Source organism: Lynx canadensis, chromosome X (genome assembly GCF_007474595.2).
Source record: "Lynx canadensis isolate LIC74 chromosome X, mLynCan4.pri.v2, whole genome shotgun sequence".
In the NCBI taxonomy this organism is placed as follows: Eukaryota; Metazoa; Chordata; class Mammalia; order Carnivora; family Felidae; genus Lynx; species Lynx canadensis.
This window is the reverse complement of record NC_044321.2, coordinates 41,973,652-41,995,036: the sequence shown is the minus strand read 5'-3', so window position 1 is coordinate 41,995,036 and position 21,385 is coordinate 41,973,652. Positions and strand designations below refer to the sequence as shown.

The following is a 21,385-nucleotide window of genomic DNA, read 5'->3' as shown; positions in this document are numbered from 1 at the left end:
AGGACCACAAAGAAAAACTTGATTTCCCCCTCTTCAGCTCTTATATAGCTCCCAGGATGTGCAGAAGGGCTCCATTAGAGATACCATAGACACTGAAGATGTTTGGGACACTTCCCGAATCAAAAATGGGCTTGCTCAGGCAGAGAAAACTGCTTTCCTCACCCCCAGGGGAGGAGATAAAATCCTCCCACAAGAGAAAATGCCTTTCAGGGCACTGATGAGGGAGGGGCCAGGGTTGGGCACAGACAAAAACCTTCCCAGCCTTTCCTTGTTTCCTTGTAACATTCAGGGTGTAAGTCACATGTTTTGCCCCTACATTCTCATGTCTCCCTTGCAGTCTTAACTTGTTCATCCCTCTCCTCTCTCATTCCTCACTTCTATTTTTTTAATTTTTTTAAATTGTTTATTTTTGAGAGAGACAGAGTGTGCAAACGGGTAGAGTTCAGAGAGAGGGAGACACAGAATCTGAAGCAGGCTCCAGGCTGTCAACACAGAGCCAGTTGCGGGGCACAAATTCACGAACCTGGAGATCGTGAGCCAAAGCCCAACGCTTAACTGACTGAGGCACCCAGGCGCCCCTCAGTCCTCACTTTTTGACATACCTGCCCTGTTCTGTCTTGGTTTCACTTGTCCTGACCTCAGCTGAACCCTCTCTTGCCCCTCTTTTTTTTTTTTTTTCTTTTTTGAGAGAGAGAGGGAGACACAATCTGAAGCAGGCTCTAGGCTCCCCAGCTGACGCGGGGCCCGAACTCAGGAGCCATGAGATCATGACCTGAGCCGAAGTGGGACGCTTGGTTTAACTGACTGAGCCACCCAGGTGCGCCCCCTCCCCCTCTTTCAAAAGCTAACCTGAACACCGCCTCACCTGCTGGCTTACGGGTCTCCTTCGCACCCTCAATAGGGGCTCATTTATCCTCCAGTCTCAATTCTCCTATGCCCTGTCACTTGTGTGGCCTCTACCGCTCTGCTCTCATCTGCTCGATGAAACTTGACGCACGCCCGCCCCGCCCCCTCCGTCTCATTTTCCTCCCAGATGCCCGCGGGCTCTCCAGGAGGCGGGACCTCGCTGGAGGTGGGGGAAAGGGGAACTTCAGTCCAACCAGAAAGGACCCAGGAGTTTTGATGCGGAAAGGGCGGTATCCTCTTGTAGAAGGTGCCAATAAAGAGCCGAGATAGAAGAGGGTCAGCTGAACCAATGAGACGAGGACATAGGATGGGCGGGTGATCTGGAAAGCAGGATCAATGAAGATGAGGGCGGGTCTGGTAACGGGAATAAGCCAATGAGGCTCTGTAGAGCCATCAAGAGGCTGAGCCAGCCGCCTGTTCCCGACTAAATCTGGAAATCCCAAGGCCGCGGTCTTAGATTCACTGTTCGGGAGCGGACGAGGAAAGCCCTGGCTCCGGCCAGCCCCTCGCTTGTCCCAGCTCCACCCAAGAGGCCCGGAAGCGGAAGTGAGGGACACGGAAGTGGCCTGCTGTTGCCGAGGGGACGGACCAGGCAGATGCCAACATGGCAGCGGTTGGGTCTGGCGGTTCCACCGCGGCGGCAGGACCTGGGGCGGTCTCCGCGGGGGCGTTGGAGCCTGGGACAGCGAGTGCGGGTGAGATAGGTTGTGACCGAGCAGGGGCGGCGGGGCGAGAGTCGAGATCGCTGGGGGGTCAGGAAGGTTCCTCACTGAAGCTAGAGGGAGCATCCCATATGGACCAACCTATGTGTGTTGGGGGGTGGGGGATGGAGGACGGAACGGACTGTCGTGAGTGTGTTGGAAGGCGGGGAAGAGACCATTCTGAAGGTGATGGAGGGTTCCTTCCGCATATGGAGAGCAGAAATCATTCTGAGTCTGGGGGGTTATTCCCTTTGGTGGAGGCTAAGATCATTAAGACCATTCTGAGTGTGTGTGTGGGGGGGGGGTCCGTCCTTATAGAAGGGAGAGAGCATTCTGAGGGTGGGGAAGTTCTTCCTTATAGAAGAGAAAAGCTATTCTGAGAGTGGTGATTTCTTCCTTATAAAGGGATAGGGGCTATTGTGAGTTAGGGTGGGGCGGGTCCTTCCTTACACAACTTAAGAGGGTCCATTTTGAGGATTGGTATGTCTGTCATAAGGGGAGAGGACCATTGCGGGGGGGCCCTTCCTAGTGGAGGTAGAGTTCATTGCAGGTTGGAGTGGGAGGGTCCTTCCTTATATGGCAGAGAAAAGACTTTCTAAGGGTGCAGGGCCCTTCTTCATAGCGGGGAGAGTTCGTTATGAGTGTGAGTAGAACAGGAATGATTCTTGGCTGGAGGTAGGGGTGGTGCAGTGGTTGGAGGATGACTGGACCATGTGGAGTATAGAAAAATATTTCCTTATGTCTAGAGGGAACCAGACCATTCTTGGTGCAATAACCATTTATTATATGGGGTTCAATCCTAGGGACTGTGGAGGAATTATTTCTTATGTTTATGAAACCATTCTGGGTCAGGTGGACTCTGGTGGTCATATAAGGTAGGAGTTGGAGAGACCATTCATAGTTGAAGGGGATGAAATGATATTTTAGATGGGAGAAAGACTGTTACTAGGGGGTGGACATGCCTTATACAGTGATCCCTGTATTGAGGTATCATTCTTTACATAGGACAGCCTCTCATTAAATAGAAGCATCATTTCATATAAATCTTTGGTTTGCTCATCCATAGAATGGAATCCTTGTAGCTCATTCAGAGATCAGAGCAATATAGAGGTCTGTTGAGGTAATGCATATAAAATCCTTTAGCCCAGTGATAGGCAGACAGTCAGCACTCAAATGTTGAGAATGTAGTTGGTATTCTGTCTGGGCGTGAGTTGCTTCTCATACAGAAGAGGGGGAGAGGGGGCCAGAGTGTGTCCAGAACCTGCCCCAGCCATTTCCTGATACGTCACCAAGGATTCCAAGTATGGGCTGGACAGGGTGAGGCCCATTTCTCCCTTTGTGGCCCTTCCTGCCTGTTGAGGCAGTAGAAGTATATGGGAGTCATACCCTCATTGGGTTAGGAGAAGGAGGCAGAGGGAGGAAGTAGCAAGTGGCTAGGAAGATCCTGGTTGAGAAAGGAGTGAGGGGGAAGGTGGTGGTGTGGCTGTGCCCCAGCAGCTTCTGATCCCTTCTTCCCCCTTGCTCATTCCATTCCCCACAGCTCACCGGCGCCTCAAATACATATCCCTAGCTGTGCTGGTGGTCCAGAATGCCTCCCTCATCCTCAGCATCCGTTATGCCCGCACACTGCCTGGGGACCGCTTCTTTGCCACCACTGCTGTGGTCATGGCCGAAGTGCTCAAAGGTCTCACCTGCCTGCTGCTGCTCTTCGCACAAAAGAGGGGTATGAACCAGAAAGGGGGTGCTGCACTGGAGTTGGCGGGTGGGACTGTGTGGGTGTGTACCCATCCCCACATGGAGGGTTTGCTGGGGGAGTTTCGGGTTTGCTGGGGGAGTATCACTGTGTCCGTGAAATTGCCTGGAGAATATATATGTGTAGCTAAGCTGCCTTGTCCCTCCAGGTATGAGTAGCTGCACCCACACTTTTATATCCCTAATCCCCTGGGAGCTGGCCTGTGTGGACTGTAGGAGTGAGACCATCTGTGCCCATAAGGTATCAGGTGACCATTACATAGTGATTCAGTTATTTCCCTTTAACTTTGCATTATGGATAATGTTAAACATACACAAATCCGAGGTAGTAATAAAATGTCCATGTACCCATCACCCAGATTCATCAATTATCAACCCATGACCACTCTACCATTAAACAGCATCAGTGATTATCCACTCACTGCCAGTCTACATGTCTGCCACCTGCCACCCACCCCCTGCCTTATTATACTACAGTATGTCCCACATGAAGTATTATTTTGCAGTAAATCCCCCCTTACAGTCCTGAATAAATATTTTTGTACATTAAAAAAATTACTGTGATATCTAAAAATCATACACCAGAAAATTAATAATTTTTAAAGTTAATAAAATAATCACATATCCAGTCAAGTGTTCACATTTATAATGGTTTCTCAAATATCCTAACAGGTCTTAAGAATTTGTCTCAGTCAGGTTTATATATGGTCAGTATCTTGTAGTTGGTTGATGGCTTCTAGGTCTGTCAACCTCAGGGCTCCCCTCCAGCTCTTTTTGATATGCAGTTAATTTGTTGAAGAGAGCAGGTTGTATGTCTTGTAGATTTTGGGTGGCCTGGATTTTGCTGGCTGCCTCCCTGTGTATCATTTAACATGTTCTTTTATCCTCTGTATTTCCTGTAAGGTGGATTTATCTACTAATTTAAAGCCCTCCTTTAAAACGTTACCAATCATTTCTCTATAAAGGCCTTGCGTGTGTAAAGGATATAGATGTATGATCTAGCTCTGCCCTCAGTATATTTTTAAAATTAAGTTTATTTATTTATTTTGAGAGAGAGAAACAGAGCACACGAGTTGGGGAGGGGCGGAAGGAGGGAGAGAGAATCCCAAGCAGGCTCCGTGCTGTCAGCACAGAGCTAAATGCGGGCGGGACTCAGGAACCATGAGAACTTGACCTGAGCCGAAGTCAGATGCTTAACCGACTGAACCACCTAGGTGCCCCAAGTTTTTTTTCTTATAAATACACTACAGTATTGAAAATGCATTTTCCTTATTATTTTTTTTCTAGCTTACTTTATTGTAAGAATACAGCATATAATATTAACATACAAAATACGTATCAATTGACTATGTTATCGATAAGGCTTCCAGTCAACAGTAGGCTATTGGAGTTAAGTTTGGGGGAAATCAAAAGTTATACGTGAATTTAAAAAAACATTTAATGTTTTTTTTTTGAGAGAGAGAGAGAGCACAAGTGGGAGGGGCAGAGAGAAAGGGAGACAGAATCTGAAGCAGGCCCCAGGCTCTGAGCTGTCAGCACAGAGGCAGACACAGAGCTCGAACCCAGGAACTGTGAGATCATGACCTGAGCCGAAGTTGTATGCCCAACAGACAGCCATCCAGGCCCCTCTATACATGGATTTTTGACTGTGCGCGAGGTTGGTGCCCCAACCTCCTGTTGGTTGCTCAAGGGGCAACTGTAATATTCTATTAGTTTCAGGTGTACAACATAGTGATTCAACAATTCTGTATATTACACGGTGTTCACTGTGGTAAGTGTAGTTACCATCTGTCACCATACAATGTTGTTACAATATTATTGAATACATTCCTTATGCTGTACTTTTCATCCCGTGACTTATTTATTTTATAGCTGGGAGTTTGTACCTCTTAATCCCCTTCACCTATTCCGCCCATCCTCCCCGCCATTGCCCTGACAACCACCAGTTCCCTGAGGCTGTTTTTGTTGTCTGTTTTTTTGTTTTTTTTTTTTTTTTACATTCCACAAATAAATGAAATCATACAGTATTTCTCTTTCTTGGTCTAACTTCTTTCCCTTAACATAATGCCCTGCCAGGCCATCTGCTCTGTTTTTGATTGACTCTGAGACAGTTCAAGTGCTCACTGCAGCAGGCCCTGCTCCAGCTGTGGAGGTGGATGCGTTAGCAATGCAGTCTGCATCTTGCCCTCATAGGGCTGGTATTTTAAAAAAAATTTTTTTAATGTTTATTTTTGAGAGAGAGACAGACTGCAAGTGGGGGAGGGGCAGAGAGAGGTGGAGACACAGAACCCGAAGCAGGCTCCAGGCTCTGAGCTGTCAGCACAGAGCCCGACGCAGGGCTCGAACCCACGAGCTATGAGAACATGATTTGAGCCGAAGTTGGACCCTTCGGCTGAAGGCACCCAACTGAGCCACCCAGGCACCCCTAAAATCTTTTATTTTTTTAAAGATGAACTGAAAAAAAATGGGGTGAGCTTTGCAAAGGCCTTATGACACAGGAAGGTGTTCTCATGTATTGGTGGGAGCAGATCCCAAACAGACTTTCTGCTTAATAGTCAAGCTTCCACTCTTCCCTGCGGCAAGGGCAACCACATGATTGTGTGTGGGGCTGACAGAGAGAAGTGTCTAACTGGGAGGTGGCCCCTGCCCTCAGGCAGTTCGCCAGCCAGTAAGGAGCTAGGATAAGTGTAAAAGTCGAGTCTAAAACTTCCCCTCTGGTAAACAGTCTTGCTTTCATACTCCTAAGGTTTCTGCTTCACAAGCTAGTTCATGCTGATTATTTCCTTGTACAGACATTTACTGAGTGATTGCCCTGAATGGGACTCTGCCACAGAGGTAGGCTGTAAGCTGAGTGAATACGGTCTCTGATTCTCAGGAACAGTGTTAAGGATGATTGTTTTGTGTCCATCAAACTGGTACCTGAGATACCTGCTAGGGACATGGTTGTACTGTCAGGAAACTGATAACACAGACCTCATAATGGCCCTCAGGGAGTCAGAGCAGGGGGCTGGGAGACACAGGCCCAGGCCCAGTCCTGGCCCTCAGAGGATCTTCTTCTTTGGTGTAGTCAGTGCTAAAAGGGGCTGTGTTTCACCCCACCCAGGTAACGTGAAGCACCTGGCTCTCTTCCTCCACGAGGCTGTCCTGGTGCAGTATGTGGACACACTCAAGCTTGCAGTGCCGTCTCTCATCTACACCTTGCAGAATAACCTCCAGTATGTTGCCATCTCCAACCTGCCAGCTGCCACTTTCCAGGTGAGCCCCATGCCCAGCATGGCCTCGGAGGGACTGGCCAGGGTGGGGGATGTGTGCTGCTGGCAAGGGAGGGCTGCAGAGAGCAGGAGCCGAGTCACCTTTGAAATGGCCTTGGCTCTCCCTCAACCATGGTTTCTTCATCTGTGAGAACTGAGAATGGGAATGCCGCCTCGCCAGGAGGCTGGGACAGCTAAAAGAAATGATGCCCAGGAAGTGCCCTTGGTTGGCAATAGGTGAGCTTTCGGCCTTGGAAAATGGTTGAAGAGCCTGGATTCTGGGGCCAGGCTGCCTGGGTTCAAATGCCAGCTCTGCTACTTTCCAGCTGTGTGATCTTGGGCAAATCACTTAACCTCTCTGTGCCTTAATTAGTTTTCTCCTCTTTCTGTTGGACGTTACGATAGTGCCCACTTCATACATGAGCATTAAGTGAATGGATTCATGCAAAGTACTTAGACCCACACTGGCACACAAAACGTTTGCTGATGTCATTGTGGTGGATTTGTTTGTTTCAGCACATATTTATCACGAACGCCCTCATCAAAGAGCCTGTTGCCCATTCTTTACCTACCGTGGGAAGTGGTTCACATACAACAGCTGTGTTTTATAGATCATGTCTGGACCAAGACAGGGCAAGTGCTTTGTTCCTCATCACACAGCCAGAAAATGGGGTTGGGATGTCGACCTGGGTGTGGCCCGGGACTTCCACAGCTGTGGACTTTCTGGGAGGCATGTCATGCTGCATGCCAGTCAGTGGCCAGTGGCTGGATATTTTTATTGTTGTCTGTCCCACCCCGTCCCTCCATTGTGCACGTGTCGGGGGTTGGGAACACCCCTTAGTGCCTTCCACATACCGCTCGCAGGTGACGTACCAGCTGAAGATCCTGACCACAGCACTGTTCTCCGTGCTCATGCTGAACCGCAGCCTTTCCCGGCTACAGTGGGCCTCCCTGCTGCTCCTCTTCACTGGCGTCGCCATCGTCCAGGCACAGCAAGCCGGTGGTGGGGGCCCTCGGCCGCTGGATCAGAACCCTGGGGCGGGCCTAGCAGCTGTGGTGGCCTCGTGTCTGTCCTCGGGATTCGCAGGTGTCTACTTCGAGAAGATCCTCAAGGGCAGCTCAGGCTCGGTGTGGCTGCGCAACCTGCAGCTGGGCCTCTTCGGCACAGCCCTGGGCCTGGTGGGGCTCTGGTGGGCTGAGGGCACTGCCGTGGCCCGCCGTGGCTTCTTTTTCGGGTACACACCTGCTGTCTGGGGCGTGGTGCTCAACCAGGCCTTTGGCGGGCTGCTGGTGGCTGTTGTCGTCAAGTACGCTGACAACATCCTCAAGGGCTTTGCCACCTCCCTGTCCATCTTGCTGTCCACTGTTGCCTCCATCCGCCTTTTTGGCTTCCATGTGGACCCGTTGTTTGCCCTTGGCGCTGGGCTGGTCATCGGTGCCGTCTACCTCTACAGCCTTCCCCGAGGTGCAGCCAAAGCCATAGCTTCCACCTCTGCCTCCACTTCCACCTCCGGGCCCTGCACTCACCAGCAGCCTCCAGGGCAGCCGCCGCCACCGAAGCTGTCTTCCCATCGTGGAGACCTCAGCACGGAGCCCTTTCTGCCAAAGTCAGTGCTGGTGAAGTGAGGGCTGGTGGTGGTGGGGGGAGACAGGGAGGGGGACTGGGTGGAGGGTGTTGGGCATCTGCAGGACCTGAGTCGCCACTGGGCCTGGCTCCTCTGGGGTTGGACGAGTCTTTTCTCCCGGGTCATGGAGACTTCTGGAGGGGCGTGGAACTGGGCAGGGTATCACATGAACCCTTCCTTGTAGACTGACCTCCCCCTCCCCTGGAGGGGGTTCTTAAGAGCTGCCTCCTCTGCCCCAAGTTAACCCCTTGGGGACCAGGTTGGCAGTATTGTCATTCAAGGCCTTTTTTTGTCTGCCTGCCCTTAGCCAGAGGCGTCCTGTCTTCCATGACTGGGAGAGTCCCTCCCAGCAATCCCTCCACCTTTGTAAGGACAAATTGGACAAAAATTCTACAGCTCTTTAGTGACAGATGCTGATCTGTGGGGCTCAGCTTCCCATGGCTTGAGGCCTTCTTGCCTCCCTCACAACCACGGTGGATGGTGTTAGCCTGGTGTTAGCCACTCAGTCTTTTTTTGTGTGTGGCCTTGGGGCAGCTTTCCTGACAGGAAACCCTTGAAAAATGGGCCTGTTGTGAGCACCCCGGGGAGGAAGGGGTAGGAGCTGAGATTTTTTGCCTGGTCCAGGGGAGGGTGCATCAGGGGGCCATCGGTTTTTTACAGGTTTGGGAATTTGTGGTGTAATTGGGTAATTAATGATCCAGGGTGTGGGAAAAGCAGGCAGGCGAGGTCACTGGGGTGATTGAATCTCACTGAACCTAAGACACTGTCAGTTGCTGGACGCAGGGTTATTTTCTGAGACGTTCTGAGAGGGAAAATTAAGCTGCCAACCACACTCTTGATACGCACTGGCTGTATGAGGCACCCTTACTTTTTAACAGGGCCAAGGGTGTCTTAAAAATGGCTGGAATGTGGAACCTGCCCCTGCACTCCTCAAAGCTTATTAACCCCTTAACTGTCTCCCAGGATGTGTGTGCACGTGCGTGTGTGCATTTGCGTGCACACATGCACGCGTGGGAGATGCCTGGGCTGTCTTTGCTATGTGTAAATAGGGTCATTGGATCTTTATTTTTGATTAATTTGTTCTGATTTTTTGGTTGTTTTCTAAGAAACTGTAATGAACAAATGTCAGGATACCCGATGCCAAATAAAGATGTTGTATTTATTTAGTCCACGTGTAGCTTTCTGACCCAGGGGACTCTGCGGGGGCTCTATTACTAACCCCAGGAACTACCAGCCTCACAACTGTCACCCTCGCTTGCTCAGGACACCCGCCTGCCAGCCCACCCCAGCTCTCTGTGTTTTTCTTTCCTCCCCGTTCCCACCACAGGTTGCTCACCAAGGTGAAGGGTTCGTAGCTGCTGGGATTGAAGACGCTGGCCTCGTTCTCCCTTCTTGCCCTGGCCCAGCCAGGACCAAACTCTGATCAGTATTAGTGGTGGGGGGAGGTAGACACTGAACCCTCCATGGCCCCACCCCCCACCCCCACGCAAGGCTAACACGGCCAAACTCTGGTAATGAGGGCACGGAAGGAACCCACCCCTGCCTCCGGCCCCATCCCCACCCCCCTATCCCTGCCACTCCCGCACTTTCTTAGGTGAGTTTTTACAAATAAAATGTTTTGCATCTTGCCAGTTTGGGTTGGGAAGCCTCAAAAGTGCATGGGAAGGAAGCACTCAGGTCTCATGGTCACAATCCATTGAAAAGCCTTTATTAAAAATCCCCGGGGGGTGGTAGGGTGGCGGGGAGGCTCAGTCCTGCTGCTTGGTTCGGGAGGCCTCAGCATTGGCCCGGAGCACAGCCCCTGGTGACGGGTAGGGGCGCTGCTGGAAGAGGGGCCCAGCTGCTGTCGTGTCTGCACCCGTCTTGGCCTCATTCCGCTTGGGGAGTCCTGTTGACCACGTGCCCCTGGGGGTGACAAGGGTTAGGGAATATGGGTCAGCGGTTGGGAATGTGGGTTGTGGTAGGCACTCTCCCCAACTCCCAACAACTGACAAATGGGGAAAGGAGACAGGAGAAAAGGAATGGTCATCGACACAAGTAAGTCACGAGGAAAGAGAAGGAAGGGCTCATGAGGCGTTGTCACTTACCGAGGTGCATCTGAGTATGAGCTGGGGTCCATGGGGTCTAACTCTTCATCCTTCCGGCTCGCCACTGTGGAAATAGGTGAAAGAGTGAGATCTTCAGTGGAGGCAGAAGGAGCATCTGATCACCAAGCTCCCTCATCCCAGGAAGGAATGGAGCATATGGCTGCCATGGCAGCACCTTGGTGCAGGACCCAGGTTCAGGCAGTCGCATGAGCAAAGTGAGGACTTCCTTTACGCGGCTCACCTGTGGTGCCTCACTTGCCTTCCCCGACTCCTGGTCCTGCTGCTCTGCTTACCTTTCTTGCTCTTGGGGTAGGGAGCCAGCTCCTCTCGGCGATGATGGCGCCGTTCTTTGCTCTCTTCCCGGTCTACTTTGTCATACCCGCGGTCACGATCCCGATCCCTGTCACGCTCTCTCTCTCTTTCCACCTTGTCATAACCACGCTCTCGATCTCTGTCAGACTTCTCGTGGCCCCGCTCTGGTTTTTCGTGGCCCCGCTCTGGTTTTTCGTGGCCCCGCTCTGGTTTTTCGTGGCCCCGCTCTGGTTTTTCGTGGCCCCGATCCAACTTCTCCTCAGTGTCTGGGGACACAAAATCCTTGAAATGACTCGGGACCCAGCAGCCTCTGCCTTCAACAACCTCCCCTGCTGGGGGTTGGGCCTGCCTGCCTCACCTGCCCCTTCTTGATCCACAATCATTTACCTGACCCCTCTGTGAGAGCTGCAGAAGCATGTGAGGCACCCTTGGATCTATCAACTCACCTGCATTAGTGCTCCTGAGCTTCTTGGCAGATTTGGTAACGACCGAGTTGGGGTCATGTGGGGAGAGCCAGGACACGAGGTCTGTGTCCACGTTCCAGTAGTAAGGGAGCCCACTACAGGGCAGTGGGAGGGAAGGAAGGAGAGAAGGAGGGGAGGGAAAGAGGGAGGGAAGGAGTGAGCACAGATGTCCTCTCCTTGTAGCCTCAACTCTTGTCTTCCCCGATCTCTGCCTAGACCTGCCCCATGTCAGGACCCCGGAGGGAGGACCCCCAAACCTCTTCCCTGTGTTCCCCATTTACCCCAAGGCCAGGGACAGCACAGGAAGGGTGAAGTCAGAAGTCAGCACCCCCCCCCACGAGTCCCCCAGGCTCACCAGGAAGGGTCAAACACCTTGTACCAACTTGGTGGCAGACCCTCCAAGCGGGTGGCCTCATAATCCACAGGATCATCATCGTAGTCCTCAGCAATGATCTCTTCCTCTGGTTCTGGCAGGACAGCGAGGTTGAGAAAAGCAGTAAGGGCCAGAGGGATTCTCATCCTACAGTCAGAGCCTGGTGAGACACTCAGATTCACATGGACCATGTGTGTGTGTGCACACACGTGTGTGTTCTGCATCTCACCTGCTGTGGGAGATGTCACTCACATTCCAAATCTGAAGATTTGCAAAAAAGTTTACCTAAATCCTTTGTTTCTGGCTTCAGATAAGATTTGAAATTTGATACTGTCACCCAAGCCTATCTGGTTTCAGAGTTTAGATAGGGATTCATCAAAACAAATGTATCCTCCAGTTCCTGAGTTCAGGAAGCATGTGACACCATGCTATCCAAATCTATTTGGGTAAAATGAGCTTGCAAAGTAAGGGGTTTAGCTGAAAATAGTCCAAATCTATTCAGCTCCCAAGCTTGGCAAATACAGAGTTTCGGACCCTGTGTGTGTGTGTGTGTGTGTGTGTGTGTGTGTGTGTGTGTGTATTTTTTAAATCCTTTTTTAAAAATGTTTTTAGTGTTTATTCTTGAGAGAGAGAGAGAGAGAAAAAGCGAGAGCGCATGAGCAGGGGAAGGGCAGAGAGAGAGGGAGACACAGAATCTGAAGCAGGCTCCAGGTTCTGAGGTGTCAGCACAGAGCCTGACGCAGGGCTCGAACTCACAGGCCATGAGATCATGACCTGAGCTGAAGTCAGACACCCAACCAACAAAGCCACCCAGGCGCCCCTCGGACTCTGTATATTGAGTAGCAGGTCTGGATAGCAAGGGATCTGTCCAAACACTGCTCTGAATCCATTCAGTTCCTAGGCCTGACACACAGTGGGCCTGCAACAGTTGTCACTATCAGTAAAATAAAAAAAGGTGTAGGTTGTCACCTCAGTATGTGACCCTCAGTAGGCCTACCACACATTTCAGCTGTGGATATAACTAACGATGAAACGTATATGTCAGCAACAGCATACTGCCTGTCACACAATAGGCCCAAAGATGTCAGCTGTAAGCATCAGTATTATTAGTAAGATATACATACCATCAGCACAAGACTTGGTACTCAATAGGCTTAAAATAGATGATCAATGATCATTATCAGTATTGTTAACCACAAGATCTATGCCTGGCACACATTCGCTGGTGACAGATGTCATTTATCAGTAAGATGAAAATAAGATGTACTTTCCAGTGCCTAGCACACTGCAGCCCAAAACAAATGTCAACTTTTACTATTATTGACAATGAGGTGTAAACATTAGCAGCAGCAGAGTAAGCGTGTAAATGATAGTTCCTATCATTATTTTATACTGTTAACCATAATGTGTATACCAAACACTTAGGCCCCAAATACAGGTCAGCTACTGATATGGTAACCAATAAGGTATAGATCACTACTAGCGCCACAATAGGTCTGAGATAATGGTATCGACCAGTAAGATAAAGAACAAAGTATCAGTATCTTATTATCCTATTACGCTTGTCAGCTGCCCTTAGCGTTACATACTTTGTAATCACTTCCACGGATTTTTTGATGGACTGCACGTGCCATTAGGTGCCAGTATTACGGATGAAATAGGAATGGACACCAGGAACCCATATTGTTATCAGTGAAATGCCTGCCACCCTACTGATTGGTTCGCGGTAGGCCCATGCTAGGTATCAAGTGGAAGTATCAACAACAAAGTGCCTGTCAAGCCTGGCACATGGTAGGCCCATCTGCTCTTAGTTCGCTCACCAGGCTCCAGATGTTTAAGGATGCCTCTCTTGGCCAGTCGGGTCTGCAGTGCAACAGGCAGCGGCATAGCGGATAGCAGACGGACCTAGGATGGACGGACATGCAGGCAAAAAAAAAAAAAAAAAAAAAAAAAAAAAAAAACAACAACAAACCCAAAAAACAGCTCAAATGAGGATTCAAATCCAAATCCTAAAACCAAGCGCCTCCTCCCGGCATGTGCTCACGCCCACCTGCACCAATAGCTGGGTGGACGGAATCTACGTGCTAAAAGATGGAAGATAGGTTGCAATGCCACCAAAACTCACCAACCCTTCCCTCCAGGCTGGGTGTTCCAGGACCCAGTATAGCTCTCCCGGGCCCAGGCTCCGCCCACCGCCGAAGGGGCCAAGCTCGGTTCACCCGCGCCCTAGAAATGGGCTCACCCAACTTCCCCCAAAGACTGCTGGGTAGGAGGAACCAAAGCGCTGGGGATGGGGGAGCAAAGCGCAGCACTTCCTCCAGCTCCAAAAAATACGCCCACCCCGACATTACCAATACAATCACGCGAGTAGCGGAAGGCTGTCAGACCGGCCGCCTCTCTCTTGTCGCCACTAAGACCGCCAGGGCCATACGACTGCCTTCTCCCAAAGCACAGAACGAGCTCGTCTCTCCCCGAGCCTTGAAGTAACTGGACGACGCTCGGCCTGCAGTGCAGATGACGCAAACCTGGGTGGCCAATGACAGTGCGACCCTGTCGTGACGAGCGGCAAAGCGACCCAATCGCTGTCTTGGAATAGGTGGCAAGCTCGGGCGCCTGTGTGCGTTTACAGTGGGGGCGTGGCCGGGCCAGGTGTTAGTCAGACTGCGCGGCCGGACGCCGGCGCCATGGAGGAGTACGCTCGGGAGCCTTGGTACGGCGATGGGCACAGGCCTCGGGACTGTTGCCGCGGCGCCACGGCCAGCTGGGGGAGGCGGGCGGGAGAGGTGCTGGCCCCACCGCGCCACATCCCAGACTCGGGAGACTCTGAGACATTTGTGGTATCCTTCCGCTCCCCCAGTTTCGTTCCTCCCACGCGGGCTCCGTTAAGAGGAGCCACAGGCATGTGCCTGGAGAAGATGCCGTGCAGGACCAACCACTCCACGTTTCCCTCGACTCCGTATCTCCCCAGTCCCTCTTTGTTAACTAAAAGAGACACGCGGGCCGAGTCCATTCCGGCCGAGGGGTGGCGCGGTGTCGAGCGGAAATCCCCAGGGTTGCCACGCGTGGCTTTTCCCCTGTCTCTTGAGTTGTTGGGGGCGGGGCCTGGGTGAGCCTATTGTGGACAAGCTGGATCCTCCCCACGGTCCGCTCTTGGTTTTTACCAGCTGCAGCAGGTTAAAAAAAGGAGGGAAGGAGGCGGGGTTTGGTTGGACGTGCTCATTGTCGGAGACGGGGGTGAGACCATTTCCCGCTTTAATAACATTAGCAAATTAACACGTAACGCTGATTTACACGCGCCCACTCTGCTTGTATGAGTTCATTTAATCTTTTGATGGTAGTAAAGCAGTTGGCAGATTCCTTAGTTGGCTATAGGGGGAGGTGCGGACAGGGCAAAGACTAATACTTTTCCCCTTTTGCACCATTTCTTGCATAAATGAGGGGGAAAATAATCTCATTATCTGAAGTGCTGCTTCTCATTCGGGTGACTTGGTTTCTCCCAGTTGGAAAGAGTCCATGTGACCTGGCGGGGGTCGAGGGGCTCACTTAACCCCATCTTCCCCTTCTGGCTTGCAGCCCATGGCGAATTGTGGACGATTGCGGTGGAGCCTTCACTATGGGCGTCATCGGCGGCGGAGTTTTCCAGGCCATCAAGGGCTTCCGCAACGCCCCTGTCGTGAGTTGTGGCCTTACGTGGGTGGTGCAGGGGGTCCTTCCCTGCCCACACGCGATATTGCTCTGAAAACTGCTTGGAGCTGCCAGTCGTATGCACTTACTCGTTATGGTGCCTGCTCACCTACTGTGTGCCCTGCCTGGCTCCAGGATATGTGATTTGGGGAGAACTGCAGACAGGGCCCCCATATCCCTCAACACCACCCCTTCTCCCCCCAACCCAACTGGAGCTCCTCTGTAGAAATGCTGCACTGTCAAAACGATCATTACCAAATCCTAACTGTGCAAAGCCAGAAAGATTTTACCCAGAGGCGGATTCTGGGTCAGAAACCTGTACGGGGAGGTGACAGGAGTTTAACTGGCAGGAGAAGGACAGCCTTAAAGTTAAGAAAATGCTTTTATTTATTTATTCATTCATTCATTCATTCATTCATTCATTTATTTTAAGTAGGCTTAATGCCCAGCATGGGGCTCGAACTCATGACCCACCCTCAGATCGAGCACTGCGTGCTCTACTGACCAAGCCAGCCAGGCACCCTGAAAATGCTTTTAATTTAACCTAATCAGTTCTCTCTCGTTCTCTGACCACCCTCTCCCAAGATCTTCTCAAATTTCATGGCTTTAAAGGCCATCCATTTGCCTAGGTCCCTGCAATTTACATATCTAGTCCTATCCCTCCCCTCAACTCCTGGGACTCTTTCCTGGATCCTTGCCCAAGTTTCCTGTTCTCATCCTCAAAACCTCAGCACAAATGCCCCCTCCTTTGGAGTCCTTTCCTAACCCCTCAGTTGTCATCATATCTCCTTTTTTTAAAAAAATTTTAATGTTTTATTTATTTTTGAGAGAGAGAGACAGAGTGCAAGCTGGGGAGGGGCAGAGAAAGAGGGAGTCAGAGTCTGAAGCAGGCTCCAGGCTCCAGGCTCCGAGCTGTCAGCACAGAGCCTGACGCGGGGCTCGAACACACAAACCATGAAATCATGACCTGAACTGAAGTTGGGTGCTCAACCAACTGAGCCACCCAGGCACCCCTATCATATTTCTTGATCCTCTTTCCTCTAGAGTATGTATTGCTGTCTAAAGCATCTTGTTTATCTGTACCTCTGCTAGGGATCTGTCTCCCACTATAACGTGAGTTCTGAGGGGGCAGGGGCTAAGGTCTGTCTCATTCACTATCCCTGCATACAGCATGGTGCCTGGCACACAGGTGCTAGTAATCATTGAACAAATGAGAACTTCCCAGCGCTGGTCTGAGGACACCCATATTAGAGTGCTCCCCAGGCTCCTAGTTCTTGGCCACTTCTCCACATCTCTACTCCTGATACTCCTAATCCATCACTCTCCCTCTCTTAAAAGCTAGAAACCCTGTGTGCCAGGGACCTCATCCCTATTCTGACTCCCCAACTCCTCACTTTTCCCAGGGAATACGGCACCGATTGAGAGGTAGTGTCAACGCTGTGAGGATCCGAGCCCCCCAGATTGGAGGTGAGAGGCTTGGAGAGACATAAGAGATGTGATGCCAAGTTGGGGGTGGTTGCTCCTTTGGGTCTAGACTGCAAATTTGGACTACAGATTCCAGCCCCAACTCTACCTGGGGATTTCTGGGTCAGTGATGTTTTGGAGGGGGTGAGAATGTGAATTCTGGAGTTTAAATCCAGTCCCTGGATTTTCCCTGATGTATGACTTTGGGCTCATGGCTTAACCTCTCCAAACCTCATCTGTAACATGGGGATGATGATAGCAATAACCACCTAAGTTGTTTCATAATTTCTGTAGTTTACGTAGTACTTGCTGAGTGCCGGTTGCTCTGCTAAGCACTTGGATAATATGAACGAATTTAAGACTTCAGAAGTCAAATAACGTGCTGTGCCTAGAACAGGTCCTGGCACATAGTAAGGCCTTTAACTATCATATTAACTGGCTTTCCTAACCTGTTTTCTTCTCCCTTAAACCAAGATCAGAATTCCCAACTCTGTGTGATGGTTAGGAAGATCAAAGTGGTTCTCTTAAAAGTCATAGAGAAGAAAAATTTGCTTCCAAACACTTTAGACCCCTACAAATGTAAAGGGAATGTTGCTGACGATTAGGGGTCACTTGAAGAAGGAGCAGTCATGATGGCAGAGGGGGAATATCCTGTAGGAGTTTACTCATCTGCCTTTGTGTTTGGGTTTTTCTCCCCTTTCATTGCCAGAGCATTCAGGCCTTGGAGGTCCCCAGACCCTGTGCTGTGGATTCTTGGGATTCCTCAGGAACATTAATCAGGCCTTGGTCTCCCTGCAGGTAGCTTTGCCGTGTGGGGGGGCCTGTTCTCCACCATCGACTGTGGCCTGGTGCGGCTGCGGGGCAAGGAAGATCCCTGGAACTCCATCACCAGTGGAGCACTGACTGGGGCTGTGCTGGCTGCCCGCAGTGAGTGTCCCGGCCCCCGGCCCCAGCCCCTTCCGCCCTGTTCCGCCTGCCCTCACCTTTTTCTCCCTGCCTCTTCACTCTCCCAGGTGGCCCATTGGCCATGGTGGGCTCAGCAATGATGGGGGGCATCCTGCTGGCCCTCATAGAGGGTGTTGGCATCCTCCTCACTCGCTACACTGCCCAGCAGTTCCGCAATGGTGAGTACCTGGCGCATGCTGATCAGGGAGAGGGGCAGAATGCTCTGCTCTGCCTGTGCACTGCTTCTCACTCTTACCTGATTCTATCCTCTCCAGCACCCCCGTTCCTGGAGGACCCCAGCCAGCTGCCCCCTAAGGAGGGTACCCCAGCCCCAGGCTATCCCAGCTATCAGCAGTACCACTGAGGAAGTGACTGCCTCTCATCACCACCATGGGAGCCCCTCCTCCGTTCCCTCCCAGATGATCTACCTCGAAGGGAGGGCTGGCTCCCAGTTGGCCCTGGGACCCTCCAGAGAGGGCTTCTACTCTGCTTCCTTGTCCCAGGGTGGGGGTGGGGCACCCCAGCTGCCCTGACGGATGGGTCCCCTTCTCTCTCAGGGTACCCCAACCCCATACTCACATGTAACAAGTTCTCACCCCATCCCCTTTTCGTGGCGCCCTGATGAGTATTTAAAGCCAGTTTTGAAATGCCTGTGTATGTATTCCTTGGGTCACCCATGGGAGCCCCTCCTTAAGGACAAGGGACAGAGCCCTCTTCAGGGACTCAGAAGCTGTAGGATTTGGAATCCCACAGAGAGTGGCGCTCTACTAAATATTTGTGGGATGAATGAGCAGGAGGGGGAATGAATCAAGATATGAATAGGTACATGAATAAGGGTATGTGGGGGCCCGGTGATGAATCATAAGCAAACAGGGCAATAGGCTTGGGAAAGAAGTGAGTGAACAGAAGGATTGCTGGGGGGCGGGGTATAGTACTGCATCTTGTACCCCTTACCCTCACATGCACACCAATACCCTGGCCCCTCCTTCCCATGCCCCCATTGCCAAGGCTGGAAAATCTGGCCTCACAATAAATTCTGGCTTTCTGGATACCAGTCAACCCATTTATGAAGGTAGTCTCCCTCTGTGTGGCCTGTGAACCTGGGATGGAAGTAGGTGTCCGAGAGACCCAGCTTTCTTGAGGAAGATGCCCTGTGTCAGTCTCTTCTGTATCACAGAGATACTTGTGCTCCATGATGGTCTGTGTTGTAATTTTTTTAATGTTTATTTTTGAGAGAGAGAGAGCGTGAGTGGGGGAGGAACAGAGAGAGGAGGAGACACAGAATCTGAAGCAGGCTCCAGGCTCTGAGCTGTCAGCACAGAGCCTGATGTGGGGCTCCAGCTCACGAACTGTGAGATCATGACCTGGGCCAAAGTCGGAAACTTATCCGACTGAGCCACCCAGTGCCCCTGTAATTTTTTTAAGGGCAACCATAAAATAACCAGAAAGTTTTCATATTGGGGTGGGGGGTGGTTATGGGAAAGAGATTTTTCTGGATGGGCTTTAGCCCCAAACACTGTTTCTTCCATGCAGACCCCTACATACGAGACAGATATCGTCAGCACTGGGGTACCAATGGCCTCATGGGAGACCTAAGAACGGTCTTTTCTGTGCAAGCCATTAAAAAGAGGTTATGTTCTTATCCAAAATTGCTTCCTTGGGGCGAAAGTACAGAGTCCCTGACCTCCCAGTGGCTTCAAGGCCTCAATGGTAGCAGAACTGCAACACTGCCTGCTTGAGTGCCTCAGTGGCAGACATTTTGCAGCCACCAGGCTGAAGACCTCCCGGGAAGCAAGGTGAGGGTGGACCACCAGCACTATGCACACAGCCCTCGCAGGGCCCTGGCCTCAAACTCAAAGCTCCACGAGCAGGCATAGCAGCAGCAGTGGCACACACAACCTTTACGGCCCAGGTGCCCATCAGGCCCAGGGTATCCCAGGCTGTGGTCCTTTCTGGGCCTCTTTGGTCTTGCCACTTCCATGCAAGACCCTTCTTCCTTCACCACCAGGTGCCACCCCCCTGCCTCGTATTACCAGACCCCATCTAGCCCCTATCAAACACTGCCCCACTAACATCTCCTAGCCTTTCCCGTCCACCCCACTCATGTGGCCGTGGTATCCACAGACCTGTTCCTCCAGGCCCTGGCTCCTTATCTTTCATCCCTGTCCTCTAAGGCTCGTGCAGGACCTACCTGCCTTATGTGTCAGCTCTGGCTCCTCTGAGGCCCCGTCCCTACTGTATCTCCTTGGTTCCCTCCAAGTGGGTTCCGCTGCTATAGGCACCTTACACCTGCAGGTTTTTCAACCTCTAGACCGAACCTCTTCCCACCTTGAGGCCCCACCCCTCCTCCTTAAGATCCCTCCCCTTCAGGTTCTTCCAAACTCCCAGGCGCTCTGCCCTCCTCTCCCAACCCCGGGACTCTGTTCACTGTCTCTGGACCTGGAAGGCAGCCGGATTTGCGGGACCTCAGCACAGTTTGTGGCGACCTTCAGGCCTTTCTGCTCTGGCTCCTCGGGCCGCTGGCTGCGGGGGCCAGGCCAGTGCTGTCTTTCGTAGCGGAGGACTGGGCTTAGCAACCGAGGCTCAGGGCTTTGGGTGAGAGTGGCTCTGGGCGGTATCAGGCCTCTATGGGGGCCTGGCGTCCGCGGAGCCCCTGGACTCCTAGCTGGTCCTGGGGCCCCCAGAGTCACCCAGGTCTCCGGAGCTGGAGCCGGCCACGGGGCAGCGGCCAGGTCGGGTCTGGGCCCACAGACAGTTTCTCTTTCCCAGAGAAGGGAATACGGGTTCAGATCCTGGGCGGTTTCCATCAGGAGGGACTACAGAGACCAAGAAAAGGCAATAGGTGGAGAAGGTGAGAGGCAGACAAACAGATGGAGAGATGAACAGAGAGAAATAGAAGCCTAGAGACATACACGTAGGGAGACAGAGACACCAATGGAGAGGTAGAAAAAGATGGAGGCAGAGAGGGACATACAGAAGATATGGGAAAAGAGGAGAAAAGGCAGAGACAAACTGTAAGATGCCATGTGAGGGTCAGAAATGCAGGTAGGGATGTGGGAAGACCGTCAGCACTAGATGGAGGGAACCGCAGGAAAGGTGAGGCAGCCGTTGTAGTTGTGAGCTGCGCTGAAGGGCTATCAGGTCCCCCTCCCATAACCCTCTGGCTGAGGGGCCTCGGAGAAGCAGAAAGGTACCCCTTCCTCCCTCTGGCTGTCTCTCACTCTCATCTCTAATCCCATCTGCTTCCAATGAGGATTTCATGCCTCAAGTTCTTCCTTCCTATCTTCTTATCCTGATCCCCCCACGCCTACCCCCTTAGCCCCAAGTCACCCTCCATATGCTTTCAGCTGCCTCTCAGCCCTCCTCCCCCATTTCTCTGCCACCATCCCTGGCTGGTGGCTCCCACACTCCCTGTGACCCCTGGTTTTGCCACCCACTGATGTGCATGGGGCAGGCGGTGGGGGGAAATATTTGGTGGACAGGAAGGGTTAGAAAGATGGACAGAATCAGGGAAGTACGAGGAGGTCCAGCCATGACAGTGGGGTAAGGAATCACTGTCTAAGGCAGAGACCCTGAGAGGATGGGGAGACAGACATGGGGAAATTAGACCCAAAGAAAATAGAAAAGGACAGACACAGAGAAAGGTAGTGAGACAAAGAGAAGGCAGAATTTACAGAGACATCAAAAGAGAGACAGATACAGAGAGAGATATCAAGAAAGAAAAAACAGTATGACAAGTGAAAATGATGGGAAAAGAGTGTAAGTGGGGAGATAGACATAAAGATTAGGAGAGTCAGTGCAGGGGACAGGGGTTGAAAATG

The 21,385-nt window shown here is 51.7% G+C and overlaps 3 protein-coding genes across 8 annotated transcripts; 2 read left to right on the top strand and 1 right to left on the bottom strand.

The window, feature by feature from the left end:
- Positions 1–776: 776 nt before the first annotated feature.
- On the top strand, positions 777–9,860 carry SLC35A2 (solute carrier family 35 member A2). Of its 4 annotated transcripts, none has more exons than XM_030305127.1 (5): positions 777–817; positions 3,148–3,330; positions 6,463–6,614; positions 7,475–8,217; positions 9,563–9,836. In XM_030305127.1, exons 2-5 carry the CDS (start codon positions 3,273–3,275, stop codon positions 9,588–9,590), a joined length of 981 nt encoding a protein of 326 aa, XP_030160987.1. In that variant the 5' UTR covers positions 777–817; positions 3,148–3,272; the 3' UTR covers positions 9,591–9,836. The 4 variants fall into 4 exon arrangements, with proteins under 4 accessions (XP_030160987.1, XP_030160986.1, XP_030160990.1 ...); XM_030305126.2 differs by lacking the exon at positions 777–817 and adding an exon at positions 824–1,601 and having other exon boundaries at positions 9,563–9,860; XM_030305130.1 differs by lacking the exon at positions 777–817 and adding an exon at positions 824–1,601 and having other exon boundaries at positions 8,065–8,217.
- Positions 9,861–9,915: 55 nt separating this feature from the next.
- Positions 9,916–13,928, bottom strand: PQBP1 (polyglutamine binding protein 1). Of its 3 annotated transcripts, none has more exons than XM_030305132.1 (7): positions 13,823–13,928; positions 13,292–13,376; positions 11,454–11,565; positions 11,081–11,193; positions 10,616–10,900; positions 10,323–10,386; positions 9,922–10,140 (listed from the first exon to the last, which is right to left on the bottom strand). In XM_030305132.1, exons 2-7 carry the CDS (start codon positions 13,356–13,358, stop codon positions 9,984–9,986), a joined length of 798 nt encoding a protein of 265 aa, XP_030160992.1. In that variant the 5' UTR covers positions 13,359–13,376; positions 13,823–13,928; the 3' UTR covers positions 9,922–9,983. The 3 variants fall into 3 exon arrangements, with proteins under 3 accessions (XP_030160991.1, XP_030160992.1, XP_030160993.1); XM_030305133.1 differs by lacking the exon at positions 13,823–13,928 and adding an exon at positions 13,597–13,727; XM_030305131.1 differs by lacking the exons at positions 13,292–13,376; positions 13,823–13,928 and having other exon boundaries at positions 9,916–10,140; positions 11,454–12,079.
- A 152-nt stretch (positions 13,929–14,080) lies between these two features.
- Positions 14,081–18,613, top strand: TIMM17B (translocase of inner mitochondrial membrane 17B). The gene is made up of 6 exons (XM_030305134.2): positions 14,081–14,181; positions 15,045–15,144; positions 16,559–16,622; positions 17,418–17,546; positions 17,633–17,743; positions 17,840–18,613. The coding sequence occupies exons 1-6, from the start codon at positions 14,156–14,158 to the stop codon at positions 17,926–17,928; spliced, it is 519 nt and encodes a 172-aa protein (XP_030160994.1). The 5' UTR covers positions 14,081–14,155; the 3' UTR covers positions 17,929–18,613.
- The last annotated feature ends 2,772 nt before the right edge of the window (positions 18,614–21,385 follow it).

Excerpts from the sequence above, each read along its gene's own strand:
- SLC35A2 (XM_030305126.2), top strand. The coding sequence starts at position 1,511 with ATGGCAGCGGTTGGGTCTGGCGGTTCCACCGCGGCGGCAGGACCTGGG. Across the intron at positions 3,331-6,462 it reads GCTCTTCGCACAAAAGAGGG|GTAACGTGAAGCACCTGGCT; the intron begins GTATGAACCAGA and ends CACCCCACCCAG. Across the intron at positions 8,218-9,562 it reads ACGGAGCCCTTTCTGCCAAA|GTTGCTCACCAAGGTGAAGG; the intron begins GTCAGTGCTGGT and ends TTCCCACCACAG.
- PQBP1 (XM_030305131.1), bottom strand. The coding sequence starts at position 11,695 with ATGCAGAACACACACGTGTGTGCACACACACACATGGTCCATGTGAAT. Across the intron at positions 10,901-11,080 it reads GCTCAGGAGCACTAATGCAG|ACACTGAGGAGAAGTTGGAT; the intron begins GTGAGTTGATAG and ends TTGTGTCCCCAG. Across the intron at positions 10,141-10,322 it reads TCATACTCAGATGCACCTCG|GGGCACGTGGTCAACAGGAC; the intron begins GTAAGTGACAAC and ends TGTCACCCCCAG.
- TIMM17B (XM_030305134.2), top strand. The coding sequence starts at position 14,156 with ATGGAGGAGTACGCTCGGGAGCCTTG. Across the intron at positions 16,623-17,417 it reads CCGAGCCCCCCAGATTGGAG|GTAGCTTTGCCGTGTGGGGG; the intron begins GTGAGAGGCTTG and ends GTCTCCCTGCAG. Across the intron at positions 17,547-17,632 it reads GGCTGTGCTGGCTGCCCGCA|GTGGCCCATTGGCCATGGTG; the intron begins GTGAGTGTCCCG and ends TCACTCTCCCAG.